This window comes from Trachymyrmex septentrionalis, unplaced genomic scaffold (assembly GCF_001594115.1).
Source record: "Trachymyrmex septentrionalis isolate Tsep2-gDNA-1 unplaced genomic scaffold, Tsep1.0 scaffold231, whole genome shotgun sequence".
Classification (NCBI taxonomy): Eukaryota; Metazoa; Arthropoda; class Insecta; order Hymenoptera; family Formicidae; genus Trachymyrmex; species Trachymyrmex septentrionalis.
Window position 1 is genome coordinate 413,392 of NW_017305388.1, and position 25,346 is coordinate 438,737.

General features: G+C 31.7%; 4 protein-coding genes across 8 annotated transcripts in view; 3 read left to right on the plus strand and 1 right to left on the minus strand.

Moving 5' to 3' along the window:
* Positions 1-4: 4 nt before the first annotated feature.
* Positions 5-854, plus strand: LOC108748556 (the record flags this gene model as incomplete). The annotated part of the gene is made up of 2 exons (XM_018486777.1): positions 5-415; positions 773-854. A coding segment is annotated over one exon (408 nt), but the record flags the coding sequence as incomplete, so codon positions are not given.
* Positions 855-2,858: 2,004 nt separating this feature from the next.
* On the plus strand, positions 2,859-7,296 carry LOC108748558 (diphthine methyltransferase). Of its 2 annotated transcripts, none has more exons than XM_018486781.1 (4): positions 2,859-3,316; positions 5,334-5,963; positions 6,448-6,574; positions 6,837-7,296. In XM_018486781.1, the coding sequence occupies exons 2-4, from the start codon at positions 5,351-5,353 to the stop codon at positions 7,207-7,209; spliced, it is 1,113 nt and encodes a 370-aa protein (XP_018342283.1). In that variant the 5' UTR covers positions 2,859-3,316; positions 5,334-5,350; the 3' UTR covers positions 7,210-7,296. The 2 variants fall into 2 exon arrangements, with proteins under 2 accessions (XP_018342283.1, XP_018342282.1); XM_018486780.1 differs by lacking the exon at positions 2,859-3,316 and adding an exon at positions 3,625-3,703.
* A 6,361-nt stretch (positions 7,297-13,657) lies between these two features.
* LOC108748563 overlaps positions 13,658-25,346 on the plus strand; it is a 50,986-nt gene continuing 39,297 nt past the window's right edge. For 2 of the 4 annotated variants that reach the window (XM_018486787.1, XM_018486791.1), the window contains exon 1: positions 13,658-13,908. The gene's annotated coding sequence lies outside the window, so the exon portion shown is untranslated. Of the gene's footprint in view, positions 13,909-14,266; positions 14,415-25,346 lie in introns of those variants that run through there. The other 2 variants (XM_018486790.1, XM_018486788.1) reach the window with 2 other exon arrangements.
* LOC108748557 lies at positions 21,207-23,252 on the minus strand. The gene is made up of 2 exons (XM_018486778.1): positions 23,217-23,252; positions 21,207-21,486 (listed from the first exon to the last, which is right to left on the minus strand). The coding sequence occupies exons 1-2, from the start codon at positions 23,237-23,239 to the stop codon at positions 21,207-21,209; spliced, it is 303 nt and encodes a 100-aa protein (XP_018342280.1). The 5' UTR covers positions 23,240-23,252.

A 25,346-nucleotide genomic window follows, 5' to 3' on the forward strand; every position in this document is an offset into this window, starting at 1 on the left:
CCTCTTACCAATATACGAGAATTTATCTAGAGAAGATCTTCTAGAAAGGTGCTTGGGTGGTCACACTCAGAACGCCAACGAAAGCTTTAACTCCACCATCTGGCGATTGACCCCCAAACACTTACATTCTGGCCAAAAAATAATCGAGTTATCAGCCTGCATTGCAGCCGGAGTATTCAACGAAGGCTACAATTCAATATTGAGGCTGATGAACCAACTGGACATCGTTGTCGGAAATCAAGCTCTCAATTTTGCTAAAAATACGGACGAAGCTCGCGTTACACGACAGAACAGGATGAGCCAAAGCGAGACAAAAGCTGCCCGTACTGCCAGGAAACAGCAACAACTGGAAGATAATCAGCTTTTCGAGGAAGCTGAAGAGCTATTGTATGCACCTGGAATCGCTGATTGATCGGTAAGTCGCAAAAACCAATAGTTTTATCGTCCTGAAACTTTAAACGCGATTTTCTCGAAACTACGTTTTCAAAAACGGCTGCCACTGTACCTAAAAAAATTATTAACCGATCGGGCTGAAATTTTGAGGGGTTTTAGTCAACATAATTACCCACAGAGTGAACCTAAAATAATTACACATTTTGCATAAATAAACAATTTTAAGCGGGCAATAACTGTCGAAAAAATAGGCGAAAATACGAATTTGTTATTAAAAAGCGTACCAAATTTTTTATTTCGTACTTTTTCTCAATTTTATAGGTTTACTCTATGCCTAAACTCATCAGTAATCGAAATATGTTTTGTTTTTTGATTTCAGACCAATAGAAAAAGCTGGGCGATGGCAGCCGTTTTACGTCTTTCACAAAAACGGCCTTCGTGGAGGGACTGTACCACCGCCATTTTGTATCAAAAAACAAAAAAAAAATTGTTTTAATTACCTGACACATGTCATTAAATTATGCCAAAAGTGCAAAATGATTTAATTATTTTATCACCCTCAAAATAATTCACGAAAAATGACTGATTTTCGAGCATTTACATGTATTTCTCCCCTTAAGAATATCAAATACTGATTGATTCAACGTTTGTTCTAATAGAAATAAGGCGCATACTTCAAAATATATATTTTTTCTTATTGCTTTGTAGTGTGTCGTAGTGTTATAATAAGCATCAAGTAACATAATGAATGAAGGAAAGATGACAAATAAATTTCAATAAGGAGAGCGGCCGTCATGAAAAAAGTAGGCTTAAAATACGTGTAGGAAAACCCATGGAAAATTTGGCAGATGTGATTTAGTGCCATCACGCCTTGCGGGAAAAGTTGGAAGTATTGACTGTCACAGGATAACAGGCCACACGAATGTATCTACATACATACTATACATTCATCACCGTGTTTCAAGCGGCACTTTCAGGCCGGTATTCACAGTCAGATTTTATATTCAAGACTGTTTTAAGTACGACCTTAAGAAGTCACGAACCAATCAGAAGGCTGCATTAACGTCTTAAGACATTACTTAAGACGGTCTTGAACTTCCTTTGTCTTCTTTATTGTTCTTCATTATTTTCATTATCGGAGGATGACAACACAAGGTTAAATAAATTTGCCATATCTGAAAAATAAAATAATGCAATATCTCGTGTAGAACAATTATTATTAACACTTCGCATTTATGCTACCGGATCATTCCTTATAACAATGAATGATTTTTCTGGTGTAAGCACAACATCTGCGTATTACATAGTTTATAAGATCAGTGCATGCCTATTACTAGGCTACGACCTCGCTATATTCACTTTCCAAATATCGAACAAGAAATAAGACAAGAACAATTACGTTTTTATAACGTTGCTCGTTTTCCAAGAGTCATTGACTGCATAGATTGTACACATGTCCAGTCATTTAGTAAGGATTATTTTAATTACTTTATTTATCTATAATATTTATTATTATATTATATTTATATTTTGATTATTACAGGTGGAAAAAATGCTGAATTATTTCGTAGTAAAAAAGGATACTTTTCTATGTTCAAACAGTGTGTAATAGCAATCTTTTATCAGCAAAAAATTTTCTTATCTTTTTTTTTAAATTATCCTAACAGCTTTTCAAAGCTTCAAAATTTCCATATTCGCCTTCAGAAGATCTATTATTAAATGAGTGTTCTATAACTTTCCAACATTTCTCATTCGGTTTGTTTTTTATTACTGCACTTTCTGAACTAGTGCACACAGTGCAATAAGTTAAAGTGAAATAAATATACATTCGTTTTACTTTAACTTATTGCACCGGCAATAATAAAAAATACACCTTTTGTCTTTTGAGGTTCTCAAAAGGAGGACTGAGTCAGATTTCTTATTTTCAAGAATGTCTATATATTGTTGTACTAAATATATTAATATCATTTCCTCTGCTTCGAAAATATTCCGAGCACGTTTACGTTGTAATTTATTTACAATCTTTCCTTTATTCATATGTTACTTGATGCTTATTATAACACACACTACGAAGACAATAAGAGTGAAATCACATTTTCTATTCTGTTGCCCTTTTCCGCACCGTGTGATTTCGCCCTAAGAAAAAATATATATTTTGCGGTATGCGCCTTATTTCTATTAGAACAAACACTGAACCAATCAGTATTCTTAAATTTTCTAAAGATATGTTGCACAAGTTATAAGTTTAGCTAAACGTTCTAGATGGAGTGTTCGTAGAAACCATTCAATATTAAACTGAGGATTTGGTCAACGCGATGCTACAAACGCTTTGAAGCGTTTTTTAATTGGTTTGTAAAATTCTTTCTTCTAATTAGTCCATCAAACGCTTTAAAGTATTTGTAACTAGACTTTGACCACAGCCTAAGAGTAATAAGAAGGAGATCAAACTCGAGGTCCTGAGGCCGGTATTCATAGTCGATTCTTATTTCAAGACCATCTTAAGTAATGTCTTAAGACGTTAATGCAGCCCTCTGATTAGTTCTGACTTCTTAAGATCATACTTAAAACGGTCTTGAATATAAGATCTGACTGTAAATATCGGCTTGAAAGTGGGCTCGAAATACGGTGTATGAATGTGTAGTATGTGTGTAGTAGACGTGTGGTCTGTTTATCACGTGACAGTCAATACTTCCCAACTTTCCCCGCAAGGCGTGATGGCACTAAAATCACATCTGCCGAATTTTCCATTGGTTTTCCTAAAGTGTCTCAAGCCTACTTTTTTGTGACCGGCCGCTTGAGTTTGATCTTATTTATTATTTCGTGTTGAGACTGTTAAGAGTAACCTTAATCAAAGTTTCGCTAAACTGCAGTTAAAATCAAAATTGGTAAAACGGTCCAGAACAGACGAAGGGAGATTGACTAGGTATGTATAGTACACATTTAATATTTACGTTTGCTTGACTTGTGTTTCAGTAGAGCGATATATATTTGTGTTAATATGACACAAATAAATTCAATGGACTTAAAGATTAGAGCATACTACGATCGATCTTTTTGCTCGCTGACGTTCCATAGACCTGATTGTCGATTGTTTCTCAAGGTTGTTGTAAAAGATAAACGGAAAACGCGCAGCCTCTTTCTTCCTTCTCGGAGATGACAAAACAACGCAAAAACGTGGGAGTGACAGCGAAAATTACAGAACCGTTGCTGACGGTGCCGGAGCTGAGAGTTTCTCAACGCATCGCACCAATATCTTCCGTGCCTGCTCAATCAAAATACAGCAAGTTGCTGCGAGTCATAGAGCAGCTAGGTCGCGATCTTAAACTTTGTTACACCGGCGATAATATTAACAAAACATTATCTAAGGTTGAACGCGACATTACGAAGGCATGCTATCTAGTCCAACAATGCCGTGCCGAGGCTATGAAAAGTGCCAGAAAAGCGTGCCAATAACACTATGTGCTTTTATAATAAATTACACGACATTATTTATATAGAGAACTCCTTATATTATGATGCAAACGGATATTTTTGAAATAGTACTTATTGCATTGTGCAGAAGCTTGTATTATCAACAGTATTCATTCTGTTTTAAAAATTGATCCATATTTTAGATCTACTCAAAATTCTTGATAACATATACTGTTACAACTAAAGTACAAAGGTTATAACTTTAATGTATTTTTCTAAGCTATTCAGCGTTAAATATCTTTAAATCTTTTATCTTTTGTGGAAAAAAACTTTAATGATATTTATATGAGAAAGAGGATCAATATTGAATCTATAACCTGCAAAGCAGATAATTAACTATTGTTACACGAAATCATGTAGGATCTCTATCAGCTGAGCTAATGTTCTTAAGTATTAAGAATTTACGAAATCTAAGTAACTGTGTCTGTATACTTAAGCAAATATTCCATGTATTTTTTACACAAATCTAAAGAGTCATTACATAGCTCAACGTAATCAAATGAATGATTGTTCTGCTACCTCTTGCATATTATAAGCAATTTTGAGTGGAAAGTATTATCCCATTGTGATAGAAACAAATTCATAATGATTTTGTAATGTGCTATTGTTAGGTAAAGAATAAGCTGAAATGATAATTATAATAATGGCAACACAGATTATATTGAAAACTAATGCCAAGAATATTTCTATCAAATATTTCAATTTGGCTAAATTTAATTAAATAGCTAATTAGCTACTAAACAACTTTCTTTTTTTAACAAATGAATAATAATTATCGAAAGAATTAAATACTGCCAAAAAGTAGTCCTGTAATAGTGATATTTTTTATTATTTATTTTAAGCTCTTGGTTTGTAATAGACTTTATATACATAATTTGTATAAAGAATTTGTTTTTCTTTTCTTAATAATATTTATTTATTAATTTAAAATAATACAATTTGTGAAAATAGTGATATATATTTAAAGCCTTAACATGTGTATATAATCCACGATTACAGTACAAATTATACAAATAGTACAAATATAGACACAAGATGCGTATAAGGTCCTACAATAAATATAAGAGAAATATCAAAAAAATGGTACAAATGTGTTCCTATATTTAAATTTTGTGTAATATCTATAACGAAATAAACATTTTTTTTATTGAAAAAAAAGAGCTGTGTCCATTGCAATTCATATTTTTCTTTCAGTTTATTTCACATATATATTGGATACATTCTCGTTTTTTTCTTTTTTACATCTTTTCGCTATATTTATTTCATAATTAATATGCTGCTTTCAATACTATTTTACATGCATACATTGATCAAGATTTATTGATTATAATTAAGAATAATCATAATCGCTATCTTGTTTAAGTTTATTATGTATAGTCCTAAAACCGCAAATTCAAATAGTTTTTATTAAATATCATTTGACAATAATATAATAACTCTAAATTATGTCGAAATTCCTTTTGTTCCAGATAATTGACAGAAAGAAATGGCAGAAGACGAAATACATGTACGTACATTGGCTACATTTGATACAAAATTTCCAGCAGACACCGTCGAATGGTGTCCTATAGAGCCATATCGAAATGTATTAACATGTGGAACATATAAATTAAATAAAAATGAACCTAACACAAAATCTACATATAGACAGGGGCAAATCTTATTGTTGCATATAACAAATGGTGGAGAATTAGAATTGCTGCAACAAGTATGCACTTCAGCTATATTGGATATGAAATGGTTACATGTCATAGATATTGTAGAAACTCGAATATTACTCGCAGTTGTCGATTCCATGGGATACTTACAAATTTATCAACTGAGAAACGATGGAAAAAGAATAGAATTTATTACTAAGTTAAAAGTAAATGATGAAGAGAATGTCATGGCGTTATCTCTAGATTGGTCCAGAAGAAACAGCTCTGCCTCTGATCCTATCATTAATACAAATATTCTTGTGAGCGACAGTGCAGGATATATCTCTCGTTTTACGTGGGCTGAAACGGGTGATTTAACGAAAGATTTTACATGGCCCGCTCACAAGTTCCATGCGTGGATTGTCGCCTTTGATTATTGCAATCCATTAATTTTTTATTCTGGTACGATGATATATGATTTATGTGAAAGTGAATCTATATAGATTTTTGGCACAGGCAATTTATTTTGGAATGCAGCCTATCTATATTATATATTTTGCTTAATTTATAAATAACAATTTTTTGCGGTTAGGCATACTAGTATGCGTTGGTGTCAAAGCCATATGATTTAATCTAAATGTAAAAGTGATGCAATATTTTGAATATGCAAATATTGAGTATGCAAATATTTTGAATTATAAAATACATATTTTATCAAACAGAGTATAATAAAGTGACGATTTTGCAGCTCAAAACATTTCTATATTTATATTAAACACACACCTTTATGTCAATGTGTGCGCGCGTGCATGCGTGTGTATGACAAGTTTAACACTGTGCACACTGACAATGCACCTAATCAAATTTATTATTTAGAATATTATAACTCAATTGAGTAAGAAAACTCAATAAGTTTTTTTATAAATTAATTTATGGTAAATTTTAGGTGGCGATGACAATAGATTCCTATGTTTTGATAGCAGAACTGGATCTCATCCTGTAGTTGAAAATAAGAAATATACTGCCGGTGTTACTAGCATCCATAGTAAAAAATTCTTACTCGCAACCGGAAGGTAAAAAAATTTTCGGTAATCACTTTGCATTCTTTCAAGAAAATAAAAGTTTAAAAACTCAAAGATCTTCACATTCAATTTTTCGTACGCGCGTGAAACCTTATGAATTTTGTAATCAATTTCTTTTTTTTTTCTTTGTACATTACTAAAATTAAAGAAATTCAATCTACATATTTTATCTTCTATGATTGCAAAATTTATTTTGGATAATTTATTTGATAAACTTTTCTTTAAACGATCAATATGCGCTTAAATATTTCAGTTACGATCAGAATGTAAGATTGTGGGATAAGAGAAATTTCGCTCGACCAGTATCGACGATTTGTCTCGATGGTGGAGTCTGGCGTTTAAAATGGGATCCGTTTACTCATCAATACTTGCTCGCCGCCTGTATGCACAATGGTTTCAAGATCATTAATCATGATATATTATCATCTGTCGTTGTCAATTATAAAGAGCATAAAGGTTTATCGTATGGCTGTGACTGGTCATTCTTAAAACAGTTGGATATTTCGAATTTAAACATATCTAATGGAGACACCTTGATGAGCACTTGTTCCTATGAAGATTGTCTCCTTAAAGTATCTGTAATTGATTTTTGGCCGGATAAACGTATTGACGAAAAAGATTATTAATATGGATAAGATGAAGGATATTCCTGAATAAACATTATAACATATTTTAGATTTAGTATTTCATAATTTATATATGCTTATTTATATAGAAACCATTGTATTTATTAAAGTAATTATAGAATGACAAATGGAAAAAAAATGATTCGAAGACTTTATAGATTTTTCTAATAAACATTAATAATTCGATGTTTATTAAATTTGATGATATAGGTCTATATTCAGACGCGCTTACAACTATGTTAGCGCGCTAACATGCTATAATTTACGTTACGCATACTATAGAATTTTAGAGATAAAAGCGTGTTCTGAATACAGGTCATAATCTCAAAATTTATAAGCAGAACTTTGTGCAATAAGCTTTTACTAAAATATAGGGTAAAAATTATGAAATATATAAATATCCAGAAAAAAAAGTTTTGTTTTTTAAACATAACAATCTTAGATTTATCTAAGTTTCTTTACTGTGGATCTACAATAGATTTTTAAACCTTAAGTCATAAAGAATGTATGAATTACACTAAATTATTCTCTTCGCATTCGGTTGTAGTCAGTCAATTTCTTACAGCTTGAAGCTTAAAACATCTTGGGCGTTTTCTATTTGATGACACAAGTCGATAGAAGCGTCGTTCTATCCTTTCAGAAAATGACAAAGATAGAATGACACTTGTGTCGACCTGTATCATCAAATGGAAAGCACTCATTGTAGATCCAGACTTAAGACTTCTGAGTATATAATGTAAAAAATAAGCGATAACACACAAGAAAAATACCAGGTCGCTCCGGGATTCGAATCAAGCGCCCTGATATTTTTCTCGTGTTGTCGCTTATTTCTTATGCTTTTTACAATAAACTATTACTTAAATTTTAAGTCTTAAATCATAAAACATTAATCAATCACAGTTAAGGCTACGTTCCAAAGCTTCCTCTCCGAGGAAGATTTTACTCTATATGCTATAATATACGTTACGTATACTATATATTTCGAATAAAATTTTCCTAGTAGCTTAAGTGTGAGAAGAAAAGGGAGGATCTCGTTTGCCCACAATCCCGATTGCACACACCACTCATACCAGCTGGTGGCTAGTAATTTTTTATTGCTTTACTACCAATGAGAATGTTTTATTCTTAAATTGGCTAATCAGCGACTCATGTGTGCAACATGCAGTGTGTGCAATCGGAACCTTCTCGAAGGAAAATCGATTATAGTTGGTTAATTTCATATAACTTAAGGCTCCTTCCGAGTAATCGCGGCGGTTGGAATGACGTCAGAAGCGAGGAATGAGGTAAATTTATGCTGCAAGCTATTTGTAAATAAAGACAATTTGGATAAATCTATTGTAAATGATGAGATTGCTTTAAAATGGGCAGAAATTGTTCTTTTTCTTCCTTAATAGTCAGTAAATGGTCGTAAAAGATAGGTAAAGTGAGTCTAATTTCAAGCAGAAATACAGTTTGAACAGCTGTTGAAATGAAATATACGCTTTTATGTATAAAATTTCAGGATAACTATAGTTTCTGACCATTTTTAGGACTTTCATAAGTACGAGACATGTCACATTTTCACAATTAAGCAAATAATAACAAAATGGCATGCGGCACAAATTTCGTCATCAAAATGTCACTTTTCCATGTCTATAAGTTCAGCCATTTAAGCCCATGGCATATACAAAAACGTAAGGTCGTATCCAAATGAGAATGGATTAAAATGGATTGAAATTTTTGGATTTTTTTCTGTTCGAATGCGTATTTTAAATAGCGAATACTTTTTTAGATTTAATTGAATACAATTAGATTCAATTGGATGCAATTGGATTGAAAAACTGCATTTTCTATTCAAAATTTTGAATTAAACAGTATTCACAATTGTGTGTTTGTGCACAGAAAAAGCTAATATATTTAGATTGATAGGCACAAAGATATGCTCCATGAAATTCCTATAAATGAATAAAAATGCATTCAGGATTGAAAAGCATTCAATTTAACATTCGTGAATCAATATCTTTGAAAATCTGAATCCATTTCAATTCATTTCAATCCGTTTACTGGGTAATACGTAATTAGTAAGCGAATTGTTCAATAACGGTAGAGACCGTAAGGTCAATAGCGAATCCAATGTTACGATATTCTTATTTCTTATGGTCTTACGTTTTTCTATGTGCTCCCGACTTAAATCGTACGTTATACGCTAAAGCTTGTGCGTAACTTACGTCTACAACTTAGTCTCTAGGCTGTTCTACAATAGAAACATAAGCGGTAAGTCGTAAGAAATTAACTAATCATAGTTGATTATTCTTCTCACACTTACACGCATTCTACAATAAGCCATTAGTCATAAATCAGAAATTAGAAGCTGGAAATTGATCAATCACAGTCGTCAATTTCCAGCTTCTAACTTCTGATTTATGACTAATGGCTATATATAGAATGACGATTAACTGTGATTGGCCAATTTTTTACGGCTTACGATTTGTGACTCTATTGTAGAACAGGCATAAGTAAGTGTTACGACAATTCTTGTACTCAGACCTTTAAAGCTTAAAGGTACAGTAGGGATCCGTAACTTTAACATAACTCGTAAAAAACGTAAGAAATCGACTTTGTATAGTCTACAATGGTTGTCCGCTTTAACTGTAAATCATATACTACGTTTACACGGCACGCTTTACGCCGAAGTTATAACATCGATGTTATGAAACTAGCCAATCACAGTCGTTTCATTCTTCAGAGGAATTATTATGAATGATTTCATAACATTGATGTTATAAAGCGTGCCGTCACGATGAGATACTATTAAAGACCGACATCCTTACAGGAGTTTGCGTCCTTGAGAATATTGAAGTGATTAATGCCCGTTTCCACCAATGTAGATTAACTTTAATCTCAGTTCAACTTACTTTTCGTCTTTTTTTAGTTCTAAAGATTAGAAAAAGACGAAGAGTAAGTTGAACCGAGTTTAAAGTTAATCTACATTGGTGAAAATGAGCATAAGAGTTAAAAACTGATAATATTATATTAATTTTATGATTTATTAGTTTAATAGACGTATTTATGCATTTAAAACTCAATAATACTCGATTTTTCTTTATAATTATGATTTCAGTGCTATCATCAAAGTTTGATTATCAACGGAGATGATAACTGCAGAGAAAAAAATTGTAATTTTTCTGCAATGTATAGGATATTATAGCTGTACAAGTATGCATATTTATTTATGGAACATTTATATAAGTGTTCACGCGCAATTTTCAACATGGCACTGTGGGACATAAAAATCAAAGGTGCCGACACAGAGTGAAACTATTGTTCTTAGCCCGGATCCTCATACAGACAACAGCGCTCTGACACCGAACGCTGATTGGTAAAAAACAGGCGATAGGGATAAATTTTATCTTCACAACCGGCTTTTCATCAATATGCGTTCGGTTTCAAAGCACTGTTGCCTGTAATGAGGATCCGTGTTTAAGCCCATGGCACATATAAAAACGTAAAATCGTAACACGTAATTGCGCGGGAGTACTTATAAGAGCGAAGAATCGTAGGGAATAAGGAAACTGATTGATGCGCCATATTGAAAATTGTGCAGAACTGTTGCCTCTATTTTTGGCTAAGTGAAATTACTGTTCTTATCTATGTGCCTGTGCTACGAATGCGGGTATAGGGTCTGAGCATAAGAATTGTCATAAAGGTCTAAGCACAAGAATTATCGTAATACTTACCTAGATTTAAGTTGTAGACGTAAGTAAGGCACAAGGCTTTCCCATATAACGTACAATTTATTGCCGTGTCTCCAACAGATGGCAATAAGTCGTATGTCATACGCCAAAACTTGTGCATTACTTATGTCTATAACTTCAATCTCTAAGGCCCATTATACAATCAGTTGTATGTCGGCTGTCGCTAGTCGTTTGTCGTATGTTATATGTCGAACATGAATACGACTTGCTATTCTACAATTGAGTCGTTGATCGAAGTCGGAAGGTCGGAACAAATGTAAAAGATATTGAAACGTTGAATATATATTCAAATTTATTATTAATTTGGACACAAATTATAAAAATAAGATTACTTTTAAAGAAACGTAAAAAGAAAGGTACAAGAAAATGGTGGAAATCTCATATTATCACAAATATGCTTATCATTTAATCTGAAAATTAAATGTATACTCGGACTTGTAACAAATTTTACACAACCACATATGGACAACACATGTAATTGTAGAATGTCACTCCTTGCTTGACGAGACTACTATGTACTGATTTAATTAGTTTTATAATATTTTGAAAAGGATCAAAATGATGATTGAAATATATATTATTCAAGTTATTAAACTTGAATAAATTTATATACACGAATTCACCCAGTGTCAACTTTTGTAGGCATTTCTTAAGTTTGATGCAAAAGAATTAAATTACAAAATATTTTTAAATACTTAAATATAAGCATATTCAAGTCTATGACGGTCAAAGCTATAGATCTTCAAAATGTCTAAATAATTCACAGTGAATTATCATATTCTAACATGCATATATACCATGTTTTTGTAGTTATTCAAACTGCGTGCCGAATTTTTCCGGACTTTATCAAACGCAATTAAACTATTGCAATAATATCACAAGTTAAATTAAATTAACAAGCAAATTTTCAATCTTCAATCTGATATCATTATAAGAGTGTTAATGTGCTGAAAAATTTTTATATTAAATAATAATAATTTAACAAATAAAAAATTACCTGATACATTTATATCATAACAGTTTCTCAAATTTGTGGGTATTTTTTGCCACAGATCTCTTTTTTTGCTAACATTTTTATAATTCACATCGCATTTATCATACAAGCAATGATTTTCGCGAACAAAATCAATAATTATTTCATCTACATTCAGTGGGATTCTATAATATAATATAAATATATCCGTATAAAAATATCTGTTTATCCATACACAAATGTGTCCGAAGGTTATGTTTCATCTAGTCGGAAAAGATGGGAATTGACCATCTTCTATTCCGACAACGACAGCCGACTTGCGACAACTTTATTCGACAGCCGGCAATCCAGTGTGCATGCGTATAACGCCCGACTCTGACATACGACTGATTGTAGAACGGGCCTAAGTAATAGTCGCAACACAGACTCTTGCATAAAGCATAATGCATAGTGCATAAGGGAATCAACCAATCAAAATTCTTCTTTTCTATGGAATGGGAGGAAAGAAAAGATTCTGATTAATTGATTCGCTTATGCACTACGCATTATGCGTTATGCAAAAGTCTGCGGCCTTAAGTGTTCCGACAATTCTTGTATTCAAATTCTTATAGCCATTTTACAATAAGTCATAAGTCATAAATCAGAAGTTGGAAATTGACGACTGTGATTGATCAATTTCTATTTTGATATTTCCATTATTTCCTTTTTTTTCATTCATCTGTCTTTTTTCTTTTTTCGTTTTATTTCATTCTTTTTGGCATTTATATTCTCGAGGTAGGGGTGCTCACCATGATAGGATAATTTTTTATTCATAATTTATGTATGTTAATTTTTGTTGTCTCTGAGGAGGGCTCAAAAGTGAGCCGAAATATGTAAGCGCGTAGTGAATAAAGAAGTTTCACACTTCATATATTTATATATTATTTGCGCGATGTCTTCTGCGTTTGACTCCTACTGCCCGTATCCTTTCCAGTTCTTTGGATAAATATTTTAATATTAAATCATGCATTATTAAATTCATGATTTTTTATTATATAAATGTTCCATAAATAAATATGCATACTTGTAAAGTTAATATCCTATATATTGCAGAAAAATTACAATTTTTTCTCTTCAGTTATCATCTCCGTTGATAAGCTTTGATAGCACTGAAATCACAATTGTAAAGAAAAATCGAATATTATTGAGTTTTAAATGCATAAATACGTCTATTAAACTAATAAATCATAAAATTAATACAATATTATAAGTTTTTAACTCTTATACTCATTTTCACCCCAATGTAGATTAACTTTAAACTTTTAAACTCAGTTCAACTTACTCTTCGTCTTTTTCTAATCTTTAGAACTAAAAAAAGACGAAAAGTAAGTTGAACTGAGATTAAAGTTAATCTACATTGGTGGAAACGGGCATTAATGCACTTCAATATTCTCAAGGACGCAAACTCCTGTAAGGATGTTGGTCTTTAATAGTATCTCGTCGGTGGCACACTCGCGTCGCTCGCTATCGAAGTCGAAGTTTTCAATTCGATTTTTCCGTGAAAGAATCGATCTGCGAATTTAACCGAGACAATGCGATTTAACATGACAATCGATCCAAAAAATTGAAAATCGAGAATAAAAAGATCGATTTTAATCGCCCATCTCTAGTATCGCATCGCGAGATGGCGGGTCGATCGCGGCGCGAGTCGCATTTCACCGCTGACCGCGGACGGTTCGATAGAAATCAGTCGTCGATCGGCGTCAGTCGGCATTGCTTAGTGCCGTTTAGCAATTTCGATATCGTTGTTCGGCGTCATAGCCTACCGTCGCTCGATTACTCGGTAACTTGTTGGTTTCATCTGGCCTCGTTCAGCTTCGTCCGATCGAGAGGCCATTCCGTGGCCGTGCATTTCTCTCTTTGCTCTCAACAAGCGTTGTATCGCAGACAACGACTTCAAAAACACTGCGTGTCGCAATCGCGGTTCGTACCCACGATCCTCGGAGTGAGACGGTGAGTAGCAGCCGAATCCCGACAAAGTGAAGTCCTCGCGAGCCTCCTCAAACATTCTCAAGGCGGCTTCTCGCCGAGTCTCCTTCCCGCGGAAAGCGCGCGGAATCAGCTGGCTCTGTCGCCATGGAGTAGCGACTAAGCGACCTAGAAGCGATTCGGCGCGTGTCCTCGAGTGTGATTCATCCATCGCGAGATTCAGAAGATGCAATTCCAACCGGTCGAGCGAGTCGGTTAAGCCGTGGCTGATGCTTATTTGCGTCGCGTCGTTTCCCTCCCTCTCGACGAGTCCCCTTGATTTGAGGCGGTGCGCCGACGATTCTAAATCGCACGATCTCCATCTTCGAGGAACAAAATTGCTCGCGAAAGCACACCTTGTACAGGATCCGTGTGTTTTGCCCTTCTCGTGACAACGAACGTCAGCAGATATTATGGCCAAAGGATTCTGGATTTTACCGCATGTGACGTTATCAGTGACCAGCACTGCAAATTCACTGCTCTTCCGCCCGGTATTCCGCTTGGTCGTTAGAGTTGATGTTTTTTTTTTTTTTTAATATGGCGCAATTATTGTTTCTCTTTACTAGGTATATGTCCGTTTTTATAAGGGCGGACAATAAAACTAGGTCGAGAAAACAAGTGCTTGGGCTGCCTTTCCCTTTAAATTGCACTATGTATTGAGGATTGCGAATGAAAGATTAGAGTTCTAAACGAAGCTAATTAAAATGAAATGGATTAAAAATTAAAATTATCTGACTGATCGAGAATTCTAATCTCTAATTCGCAGTTCTCAGTCTCCAATGCGTAGTGTGAGAGGCTTCAAGATACGCGCGTATGCGCCTTTTTGCATTCTCTCTCGAGACGCGGGGACGTAGTCTTGATAATTTACGTGGATTCGCGCTGCTCGCGGAATTTCTAGCGCAGCGCAATCTCGAAGGATTCCGAGTGGAATCTTTCACGGGCGTCATACTTTTTTACGATCTTTCAATTCGGTTCGCCGCTAAATTACACTGGAAAAAAGTGATGATTACGCTAATTAGAATTTTGGTTAAAAATGGTGGAATCAGAATTTTATAATTGTATTTATTATACATAATTTTATTATAATTCTTCTCTAGTTGAGATGACCAGAAGTCTGATTGACGTAATCAGAATTGTTTGGTTCGTCCAGATTTTCGATCAGAAATTTTTTTTAATGTACATTTTTACGATACCCCCGTTTGGCTGCGTTTGGAAATACCGAGTGGTCTTATGGCTCATTTTATTCTTGTTCATTGTATGTTAAACGAGGGTAAAATAATACATGAGACCGTTCGGGTGCAGGTATTTCCGAACGTAGATTTGGAAAAGCAGGTCCAAGCAGATGTTTTTTTCCGTTTAGCAACGTCCGGAATTCCGTCTGTAAAATATATACAGGGCTGGACATGTATTTACGTTACTTTTATTTAAAACAGTTTTTTATTTCAGTGGATCACATGAAAGTGATTACGTATTTTGTATTTAAAACTGAAAGATTAAAAGTTTTCTTGTATTTCGTAATTTAAATAATAAGATTGATTGTCATTCTTACACAAATAGTATTTGAAATACAAAATATTTTCATGTGTTCCGCTGAAATACAAAATACACTTGTATTTATTAAAGCTATGTTTTATTAAAAGTATTTGAAATGCCCTGCCCTGAATATGTAGAGAGTAGTGTACGAAATGTCATACTATTTAATTGTGTAATTTTCAGGCTTTAATGATTAATAAATACATTAGTTCTATACCACGTAAGTATCAATTTTGTTAAAAACAAATGTATTATACAAGCCAATTAGTATGACATTTCATGTACGTATTTTATTTAAACGTGTAGATATATAGTAGATATATTTTCACACATTTCCTTTTTTGTTGTTGAAAAAAGAGCAAGAAATATTTTCTTCCATCTCTAGCAATATCTGGAGAACCTATTTTACTTGTAAATTATATAATTTATATAATTCAATACGTAATTTAATTTATTAAAACGCGTATATGTGCGGCTATGTACGTGATTCGCCTGGGGCCTTAGGATGCTTCAGAATTGATTTCCGCCTGGTAGAACGATCGCAAAACTTATTCTCGATTATCTCGTTACAGCGCTGTCCTCGGCGCGGTGGCGAGACGAGTGAATATTAGCGCGCGAATCAGCCTTTCCGTCGATCGTCGATAGAGAGGATCCAGTTGCGATGCAGGGGCGTTGTCCCTCCCCCCCCCTCTCTCTCTCTCTCTCTCTCGTCATATCCCGGTTGCACGTCCTTCATTTCGTCCGTCCTCAAAAGAAGAACAGGAACGAGATGGAAAGGAAGAGAAGAAACAAAATCGAACTCGGGGAATGCAAATGTGTGCGTGATCGATCTTTCTTCCTCTCTTTTTATCATCCACGCATGAAAATCACAGCGATGCATGCCATGCGACGTAGGATACTCCTTAGCGTGTGAGAAAAAAATGAATGAATCCGCGTAGTCAGTCGGAGTTTTGAGAGTCATCATTATTTACGTTTTACATCTCGGAAATCACCAGTAGTTTATCATAGCATGAAATCACGGTGATGCAGAGTTATGGAAGGATAGCCGTCGCGTCTGACGTTAAAAGCCGAAGCATAGACCTTTGCATAACGCATAACCCCGCAAACACAAGATAAGAATTGTAAGCCTTAAGCCTTAAAGCTTATTCTACAATGAATTTTTTGTTTCTTGTTTTTTTTTGCTATTTTCTTACATCTTGTCTTTTTATTTCTTATTTGGTTTTTTGTTTTCTGTCGCCTGAGATAAAAGTTAATAAATGTCGGAAGAAACAGGAAACAGTAGTAAGAAATACAATTGTCGTTAAATCGCAAAGGAAAGAAAAAAGCGAGAAGTAAAAAGCATGAAATAGGAAACAAAGAACACATTATAGAATAAGCTTAAGAAATTGATCAATCACAGTCGAATGTGAGAAGAATAATTAACTATAATTGAATTCCTTAAGGCTTTTTTGAGACTTACTACTCTATTGTGTTTGTGGGGTAATGCGTCAAGTATAAAAAAATCACTCAATCGAGAGTTTGCATAACTTTTGAAAAATATTGCATTTTATAATATGTATATATATATTTTACCTTTAAATGTAATTTTTTAATAATTTTTTAACCTAAATTGTGCAAGAAAATAAATAATAAAGTATTGCATTATTTTGAAATGCCGAAGACGGTCCGGATACGACCGAGCTCTCCCGGACGTGCTGTGACGTCACACTGCAACAACGAAACAATTATTCAGTAGGAAATTAATTTATTTTAAAAATGAGCAAAAGAAACACGTACAAAACATATTTTACTTTGTATAAAAGCACAACAACTAAAACATCAGAAAAAAAATTATCCTTTTATGCGCTTCAAGCTGAAAATGTGAAAAAAGTAGTTTAAAAGTGCACATCGTGTTGATGAATCAGGAAAATGGAATTATTGTTGTTGTAAAGATTATTTCGATGCACGTATTATATAAAATATGTTTTTTATGCTCTTTAATTGTAATAATTATAAAAATATTAATCATGTCCATGTAAAAATATCCAACATAACCTAAAATGTAAGTTAAAACATTGAATGTCAAATGTAAAGGTATTTTGGGAATTTGTAAAATTATTTTAAAATTATAATTCATAATTAATAAAAAAACATATTTTCAATATGTAAATTATATGTTTTAAATATTTATAATCTTAAATTAATAGAATTTATTAGAATAACTTGCTTTTTTAATTTTCAAATATTTTTTCTTTTGCAAACTTTATATTAACTGGAAATTATCAACTGGCAATGAATATTTTTTAGTTAGATTAACAAAAGTTAAACATTAACTGATAAGTTGATAATGTATAAACTGTTCTTTTCTATTGATAATATTTATTAATTGATAGTAAATTGATAGTAAATCGTTCTTTCCTCTTTATGTCTAATAATATGTGTTTCTCGACAACTGATTATTATCTATTTGTTTTGCTTTGGCTTGTTTGATTACTTTATGAAATTAGAGTTGTCACCTAAATTTTCAGTCGTAGAATTCAAAATTCATTGTCATCTCATTAGTTGTAATAAATTTTTTTGAAATTGCAACATTAGACAAGACTGATTTTCTCCAATAATATTCAAGTGCTTTCAGTTGGAGATGCAGACTCATATAGTCTATTAATCCTTCTTAAAATTCTTAATATTAAGAATGCTATACATTCTCCTATAATTAAATTCAATTTATTTATAGAAACTTATATATTTATATTGTTAAAAATATGTATTATATATATATATATATAATATATATTATATTATATATATATGTATACATATACTATATAAACTTTGATCTTGGATTTATTTTTACTTTGTATTTTTAAAATCGCAAGTGATTATTATATAAGGATATTTAAACGACTGTTTATTGAATTGTTATTTTTATGAAATAAAAATTTAGTTGTTTTTTAAACTATTGCTCTCAAATATTTTAACCTGATGCTGCATACTCAGGCATTTTATTGAACTATTTCTTTTTCTTCATCAACAATACAAATTACAGTATAATTTTTTTTGTAGAACTCTGTATTCAGATTGTTCCTTTTACTGCACAAATAGAACTTTCCTGTTTGATGCTAACATAACTTATAGGCTATACTCCGCTATAGCGGAATCAGTATTTTTCTCTTGATGATCAGATTATATTACATTACTTATACATTACATTAATTATAATATTTATTTATGCTACTTAGAATAAAATTGAAAAAAAATTACCACTGTAATAATAAAAATATATTTACAAAGTTGGTTTTATTTCTCGAGCTTCTGGAATATTATATCACTCATCACTCTCTCTAACAATATACTCCCAAACCATAAATACAATTATTTATGGTAAATTCGTTGAATCGATTTTAATAAATCCTGGATCAGTTGGTTTGACATTTTATTTTAATATTCTTAATTTATAAAGAGATTTTTAAGAAGAGAATTTTAAGATTTCGCTTTAGCCTTCCAAGCAGACGGTTGCAGACGATTTATTGCAGTGTGACGTCATTTGGTAGCCAATCAAAATTGTTTTCTCAAATTTCAAATATTGTTAAACTTTATTTTAGTTTATTAGTACCTATCTATTGCTAAAAATTACAAATTTTATTAAAATTATAAATTTATACATTAATTTATACATAAATTTATAATAATGTATATTTCCATAATAAACAAAAAAAAATGTCCAAACTTTAAATACGAAGCGCCTTACAGTTCCGAATGTTAAGATGTTGAACTAACATTAATTTAAATTGAATTAATTGAATTAATTTTTCAGAAATAAATTGAGAGCCGATGAAATTATCGGATTCACACAATCATTCTGATAATCCCCCCAAATTTTCCCAAATCTTAAAAATTGTAATAAACTTATTGCGAAAAATATTGCCTCGGCCGAGAGTCGAACCCGGATCTCTTGCATTCCGTGCGAGCGTCCTAAGCCTTTAGACTATCGAGACGGTAAAAAAAATGTATTATTTTTTCAAACTGCAAACTGCCTATTCACTCAACAGGGCTTGAAAAAACCCGGGTTTTGTTAAAATATAATTCAGCTCAGTGAGTATTTTTATGGGTTTTTGACGGTTTTTTGGATTTTTTTATACAATTAATTATTCGACATTTTTTTCACTTAATATTTAGTTTACGTTTTGTATTTATCATTATTTAATTACATATTCAAATAATATTATATGAGAATAATATTTTGTAAAAATATTAATAATGAATTTTAGACATAGAAAAAACATTTCTGTTATGAGACAAAGGGAGAAATGATGACACTACATATTATGAACAATATGTATTAATATTTATTTGGATATTATAAACAGAGAAAGTTTCAAATATTAAATTATTAATTCAGTTTAGTATACATATATTTATTAGATATTTATAAATACGTTCCTTTTATTTATTTTTAATTAAAAAATTTATTTTTCTATAATTCCAATAAAATCCAAAAAATCCACAAATTTTTTGGCGAGTGAAACTCAAAAAACCTTCCAGCTTTTTTTGGGGTGAGTAAAATAATGTCGGTCATGAATCAGATTTATTTCTTTTATTTTATGGAAAGGAAGGAAATAACAGACTTCAATTGGTTCATTTTCTTATGCACTGTACGTTATGCGTTATGCAAGACTCTATGCTTCTTCCTAAAATTTTAGACGGATCTGAGACTTCATCGTGCCGTTAGCACGAGCGGCGCTCAGTTTCGAACTGTGTGTATGTGTGCGTGTACAAAAATTAATTTTAGATAATTATCGCCGTCACGCGTACGTGATATTAGTCTGTCTGTGTCACGAGGATCGGAGCATCACATGATATACATGTCGCGTGGTAACGAATGTGTAAAAAGAAACCAATGGGAATTTTTCATTAGAAAAAACTCGAGTTTACCGCTGTACACGTGAAAGAATACCCGAATATTCTTTTCTCGACATTGTCCGACATAAAAAATCACCAGAACGAGACTAGTCACTTCCTATAGTTTAATTTGTTCGACTGAATAAGAATCATAGTTTTCAATGTTTGCTCTATCACGTTACAATTTTGAAAAATTTATAGTTAAAGTTTGTAAAAAAGGGCATATTTTCATATATTTTACGATATTAAAACTGTGATATGTGACATGCTGGAGAAATATTGCAATTATAATTAGTTATGTTATTAGGACTTTCAGACCTTAAAAAAGATTTTTCAATATCGATTATGATTAATAAAATAGTCATAATTAAATATGGAGACTATTGCAACTGAAGAACAGTTGTGAACTACTTAGTTAATTGTTGATTTACCAAATAGCTTTTATGTTTAAATTAAATTTCTTCTAAGCGTCTTTTTCAAATTGCTGAATACGAATCTGATGTTAAAATTGACAAATTCAAAATCATGATTGCCATATTTAATCTACCATTTTGAATTTATCAATTTTGATATCGAATTTATATTCAGCAATCTACAAATCCTCTTAAGTTTAGATGAACACAGTTTAAAACTATTTAAATCATCAATAAATCAATTTACAACTTTTCTACAATAAATCCCATATTTAACCATGTTAAACATAAATATGTTATCAACACTAAACAATTTTTTTGAAGTCTGAAAATCCCTAACAATATATGTACTTATACTTTGATTGCAGTAAAACTTCTCCAGTACATAACATATCGTAGTTGTAATATGACAAAATACATGAAAGCAGCCCTTTTTACAACTCTAATTTCTTAAATTTATTACGTAATGGAACAATTTAGATCATATTTAGTATTCAAAATATTAACCCTCAATTGTGTGAGTGCGTCATTTAGACCCGAGTGAAAATTTAAATCGGCCGCTATTTTTGTAAGATTAATATTGCAGAGTTGAAGTGAAGGGGATAAAAAACTTGGAATCTTTCTCTGTCGATCGCCGTGATGCAATTGTTTCGTTGTTGTTTTGATGCTAATTGTGATGCAATAAAAGTTGGCTTGGGTGACTTGAATCCATTTCAAATGTAAATTCAATAGACTTTTGCTGAAAGTGAAAATTCGTTTTTAGTTAATAAGTGCCTGTTTATTAGTGCTATATTCAAGTATATATTATATGTTGTCTTATAATTAAAATATATATATTTATACATACATATATTTATTGCCAAAAAACATTTTTGTGTGAGAGGTGTCTTGATGAAACGATCGCTCTATTTTCTCGGAGTTATAAAATCGTGAGTAAATAATGTCGAAATTATTATATATTTAATATAAAATATTTTCATTGTAATTTTTTTTAAAGAAAAAAATACCTGACATGCCTTCGATATCATTTTTCTGGGCATATATAAAAATGCCCTTACTTCAATCGCACAAATAATAGTACTTTTTGGAATAAATCGATACGTTTTTTTTTTTACTTCATATTTTTCTTTTTTCAAAACACTACTTATTTTTATCTGTATCTTTTTTTAACATACAGATATGATTTAAAAAAAAAATGATTATTGCATTCTTCACAAATTGTTTTTTAATATTTTTTGGCATAATTTTTTCAATTATTATCAAAACCGTTTTATATTTTGATATTTTGATTCTATACATTCTGGCATTTCATTAAAAAAAATATTTTCTATTGAGATTTATGATAATTACAGACCTAATCAAAGATGCCATGAGTGACTTGGACTCAGACATGTAAATTAAGATTCTAAAACGAGGCATGTAAGTTGAAGATTAAATTAAAATCGGCAAAACTTTCCTTTTACACAACCAGCTCCAAATAACTTCCAAGTGACCTTGATTCTCAAGGAGATTAAGATCACTGACCTTTCCCGTCACTCGTTATTCATTAAAAAGTTATGAACAAACAATTTTTATGAATAGTAATTTTCAAACACATCAGTGGTATAGAAGAACATGAGACTGTGTAAGTGAGACTAGAATAAGATTTTCTGCTTCAATTGCTCAAATATTTCAAACATAAATTCTCTCCTTTAAAAACAAATTCTCTACCATAAATATAAAAATTATATTTAAAAAAATTTGTGTTTTTAAAACCGAAAATTTGTATTTTTAAAGCAGAGAATTTGTTTTTAAAGCCCCCTGCCAAGGGGCACACGACTTTCCACGTAAAGCGAGGCCTACCTCCCCATTTCCCCCTGTCAAGGGAAAATACTGCCGAAATATGTACCTTGTATTTCAAAATTGCGTGCTATTCATAAAAATTGTTTTGTTCATTACTTTTTAATGAATAATGAGCGACGGAAAAGATCAGTGATCTTTTTGAGAATCAAAGGCAAGGTCAAGGAGATCATTTGGGACTGACTGTGTAAAGGGAAAGTTTTATCTAAAAATTATAAAAAAATGACTAGTCTTGTTTTGAAAAAATGTTTGAAAAAAGTCATTTTTTGTCACGAATAGTGTAATAAGTTAATCTATATCGTGTATGAACAAATCAAATGAGTAAAGAAAGGATCAATACGATCAAGACTAGATTTTGGTGCATAATATAATATATAATAAATTTTGAATACATCTTTTAGTTATTTAAATTACACATTGCGTACTGTTGGACATGAAACGCAATTAGTAAAACTGAAGTTGAAATATTAGGTCTACAAATAAATTCTGATCTCTCTGAATTAATCAACTGTAACTTTATTATAAATTTAAATCTTTTTCCCGCTGCTTTGAAGATTCACAATACTAACCTTTAAAAAAAAATATATTATATATACATATGGAAATCTTATATGACATAATCTCACAAACCTTAAAAGTGAACACGTTGTCATCGACAACCACGTGAGGCATTGTATTCTGTTCGCTTTTTAATTAAAAAAAAAGTGTTCTCGAAGCGAAAGAAATAATTTGTTCCGCTTTAGGAGAAAATGTGTCTGAAAGTGCGTGCAAAAGATGGTACAAAAAGTTTCAGATGGATAATTTCAATCTTTCCGATCAATATTGTTCGGAAGCACCAAAAAAAGTTGAAGGCGAGGAATTGGATCAGCTGTTGCAAGAAAATCCTTGTCAAATATGAAAGGCTGAACAAACTCGGTGTCACTCAACAAGCGAATTCCCATTGATAGCAGAAGCTGAGAAGAATACAGAAGGCTGGTCGTTAGGTTCCGCACGTGTTCAGCTCAGAAAACAAAGCGCTACGACACAGCAATTTACCTGTTGTTAAGATTTAAGCAGAAGGATTTTCTGTTTAAAATTGTAACTGGTGATGAGAAGTGGATCTTATACGAGAATCCTAAAAGAAAAATTCATAGGTTTATCCTGACGAACCGTCAACGTCAATTGCAAAACCGAATATTCACTCGAAAAAAGTATTATGCATTTGATGGGATATGAAAGGTGTACTATACTTTGAGTTGCTAAAATCTGGGGAAACTAACGTCTGAGCGTTATCAATAATTGATGCGATTAAGTGACAAAATCGAACAAAAACGATCTTATACCGACCAAGGAACTCGTCAGGTGATACTGCTGCACGATAAAGCACGGCCCCATTCGGCGATAGCAACCAAAGAATTAATCTATACTTTTTGGGCTGGGAAATTCTTTATCATGCGACTTATTCTCCAAATATGGAGAATACAGATTTCCCTACAGATTGCCACTTCTTTCGTTCTCTATAGCATCATCTCATTTTACGCACTTTCAAATACCCGAAGAAGTCGAAAATTCCATAACCGAATTTATTGAATCAAAATCACCATCATTCTTCCGAATAGGGATTCGCCAGCTGCCCGAGAGACGGCAAAAATGTGTTGAAAGTGATGGAGATTATTTTTAAGCCTGACACGTGCTTTAGGTTTTTATAAATAAACCAATTTTCTATAAAAAATAGTCAGAACTTATTTGTAGACCTAATAATATCACAATAATAAAGCAAATAAAATTATAAGCTCTTTGAAGACTAAATCTAACAAATTAAAGAAGAGAAATGCCAATACCGGGTAGTAGTGTGTGCATTATTTATTAACCAAGCGAAAGATATATTTTTCGGCCCTATTTTGAGCCATCCTCAGTATGTAAATATAATCAATAAATACCTTCGCATATAAATATCCGTATAAAAATATAATAAATAAATAAATATCTTAAACGCAAATTAACATAATATAGAACAAAGTTCCATGAAATTCGTTAAGTAAATACCACTAAGCATATTGTAGAGAAATATGTTAAACTCCTTAAATTCCAACAAGTTAGCATAAATTAAGCAATGTGAAAAAATCAACAGTAAATTAATCAGAAGTGTAGATTATTATTTTAATGATCAATGCTATGAAATGATTCTACAAGTTAAATTAATCGTCAATTTAATAATAATGTTGATAAACATTCTGAAACACTGAAATAAATTTATTAATACTGAGCAAAAATATCGACTATGAATATATTTAGATGTTTAAAAACTATTTATATTTACCCTAAATGAATAGGCATTATATCGAAGATATTAATATAATGAACAGATTTTTCAAAATTAAATAAAATTATAATACAATTCCAATTTTTTTATAATAAAACTTACAAATATCAAACTATCTTTAATATTTTTTTATATACTTATTAGAGAAGGATCCGTTTTTTTACAGTTCCGCTTACTTACAAAATGATTCATCAATCACGTCTAATTCTTAGAAAGGTTTACTGTATATAATTTATACATTCAAAAAATAGGAGTAAATAGAATTTAAAGATTGATTGAAATTATATCAATCCGAATAAATTATCTTTATCGTTCTGATTAATCAAATATACAATCTCAATAATATGGCTTATATGAGACATTTAATTGGTCGACTTTATGCACTTATATATGCACTTATTTATGCACTTTTATGTATATATATATATATATATATATATATATATCCTATGTAAGTT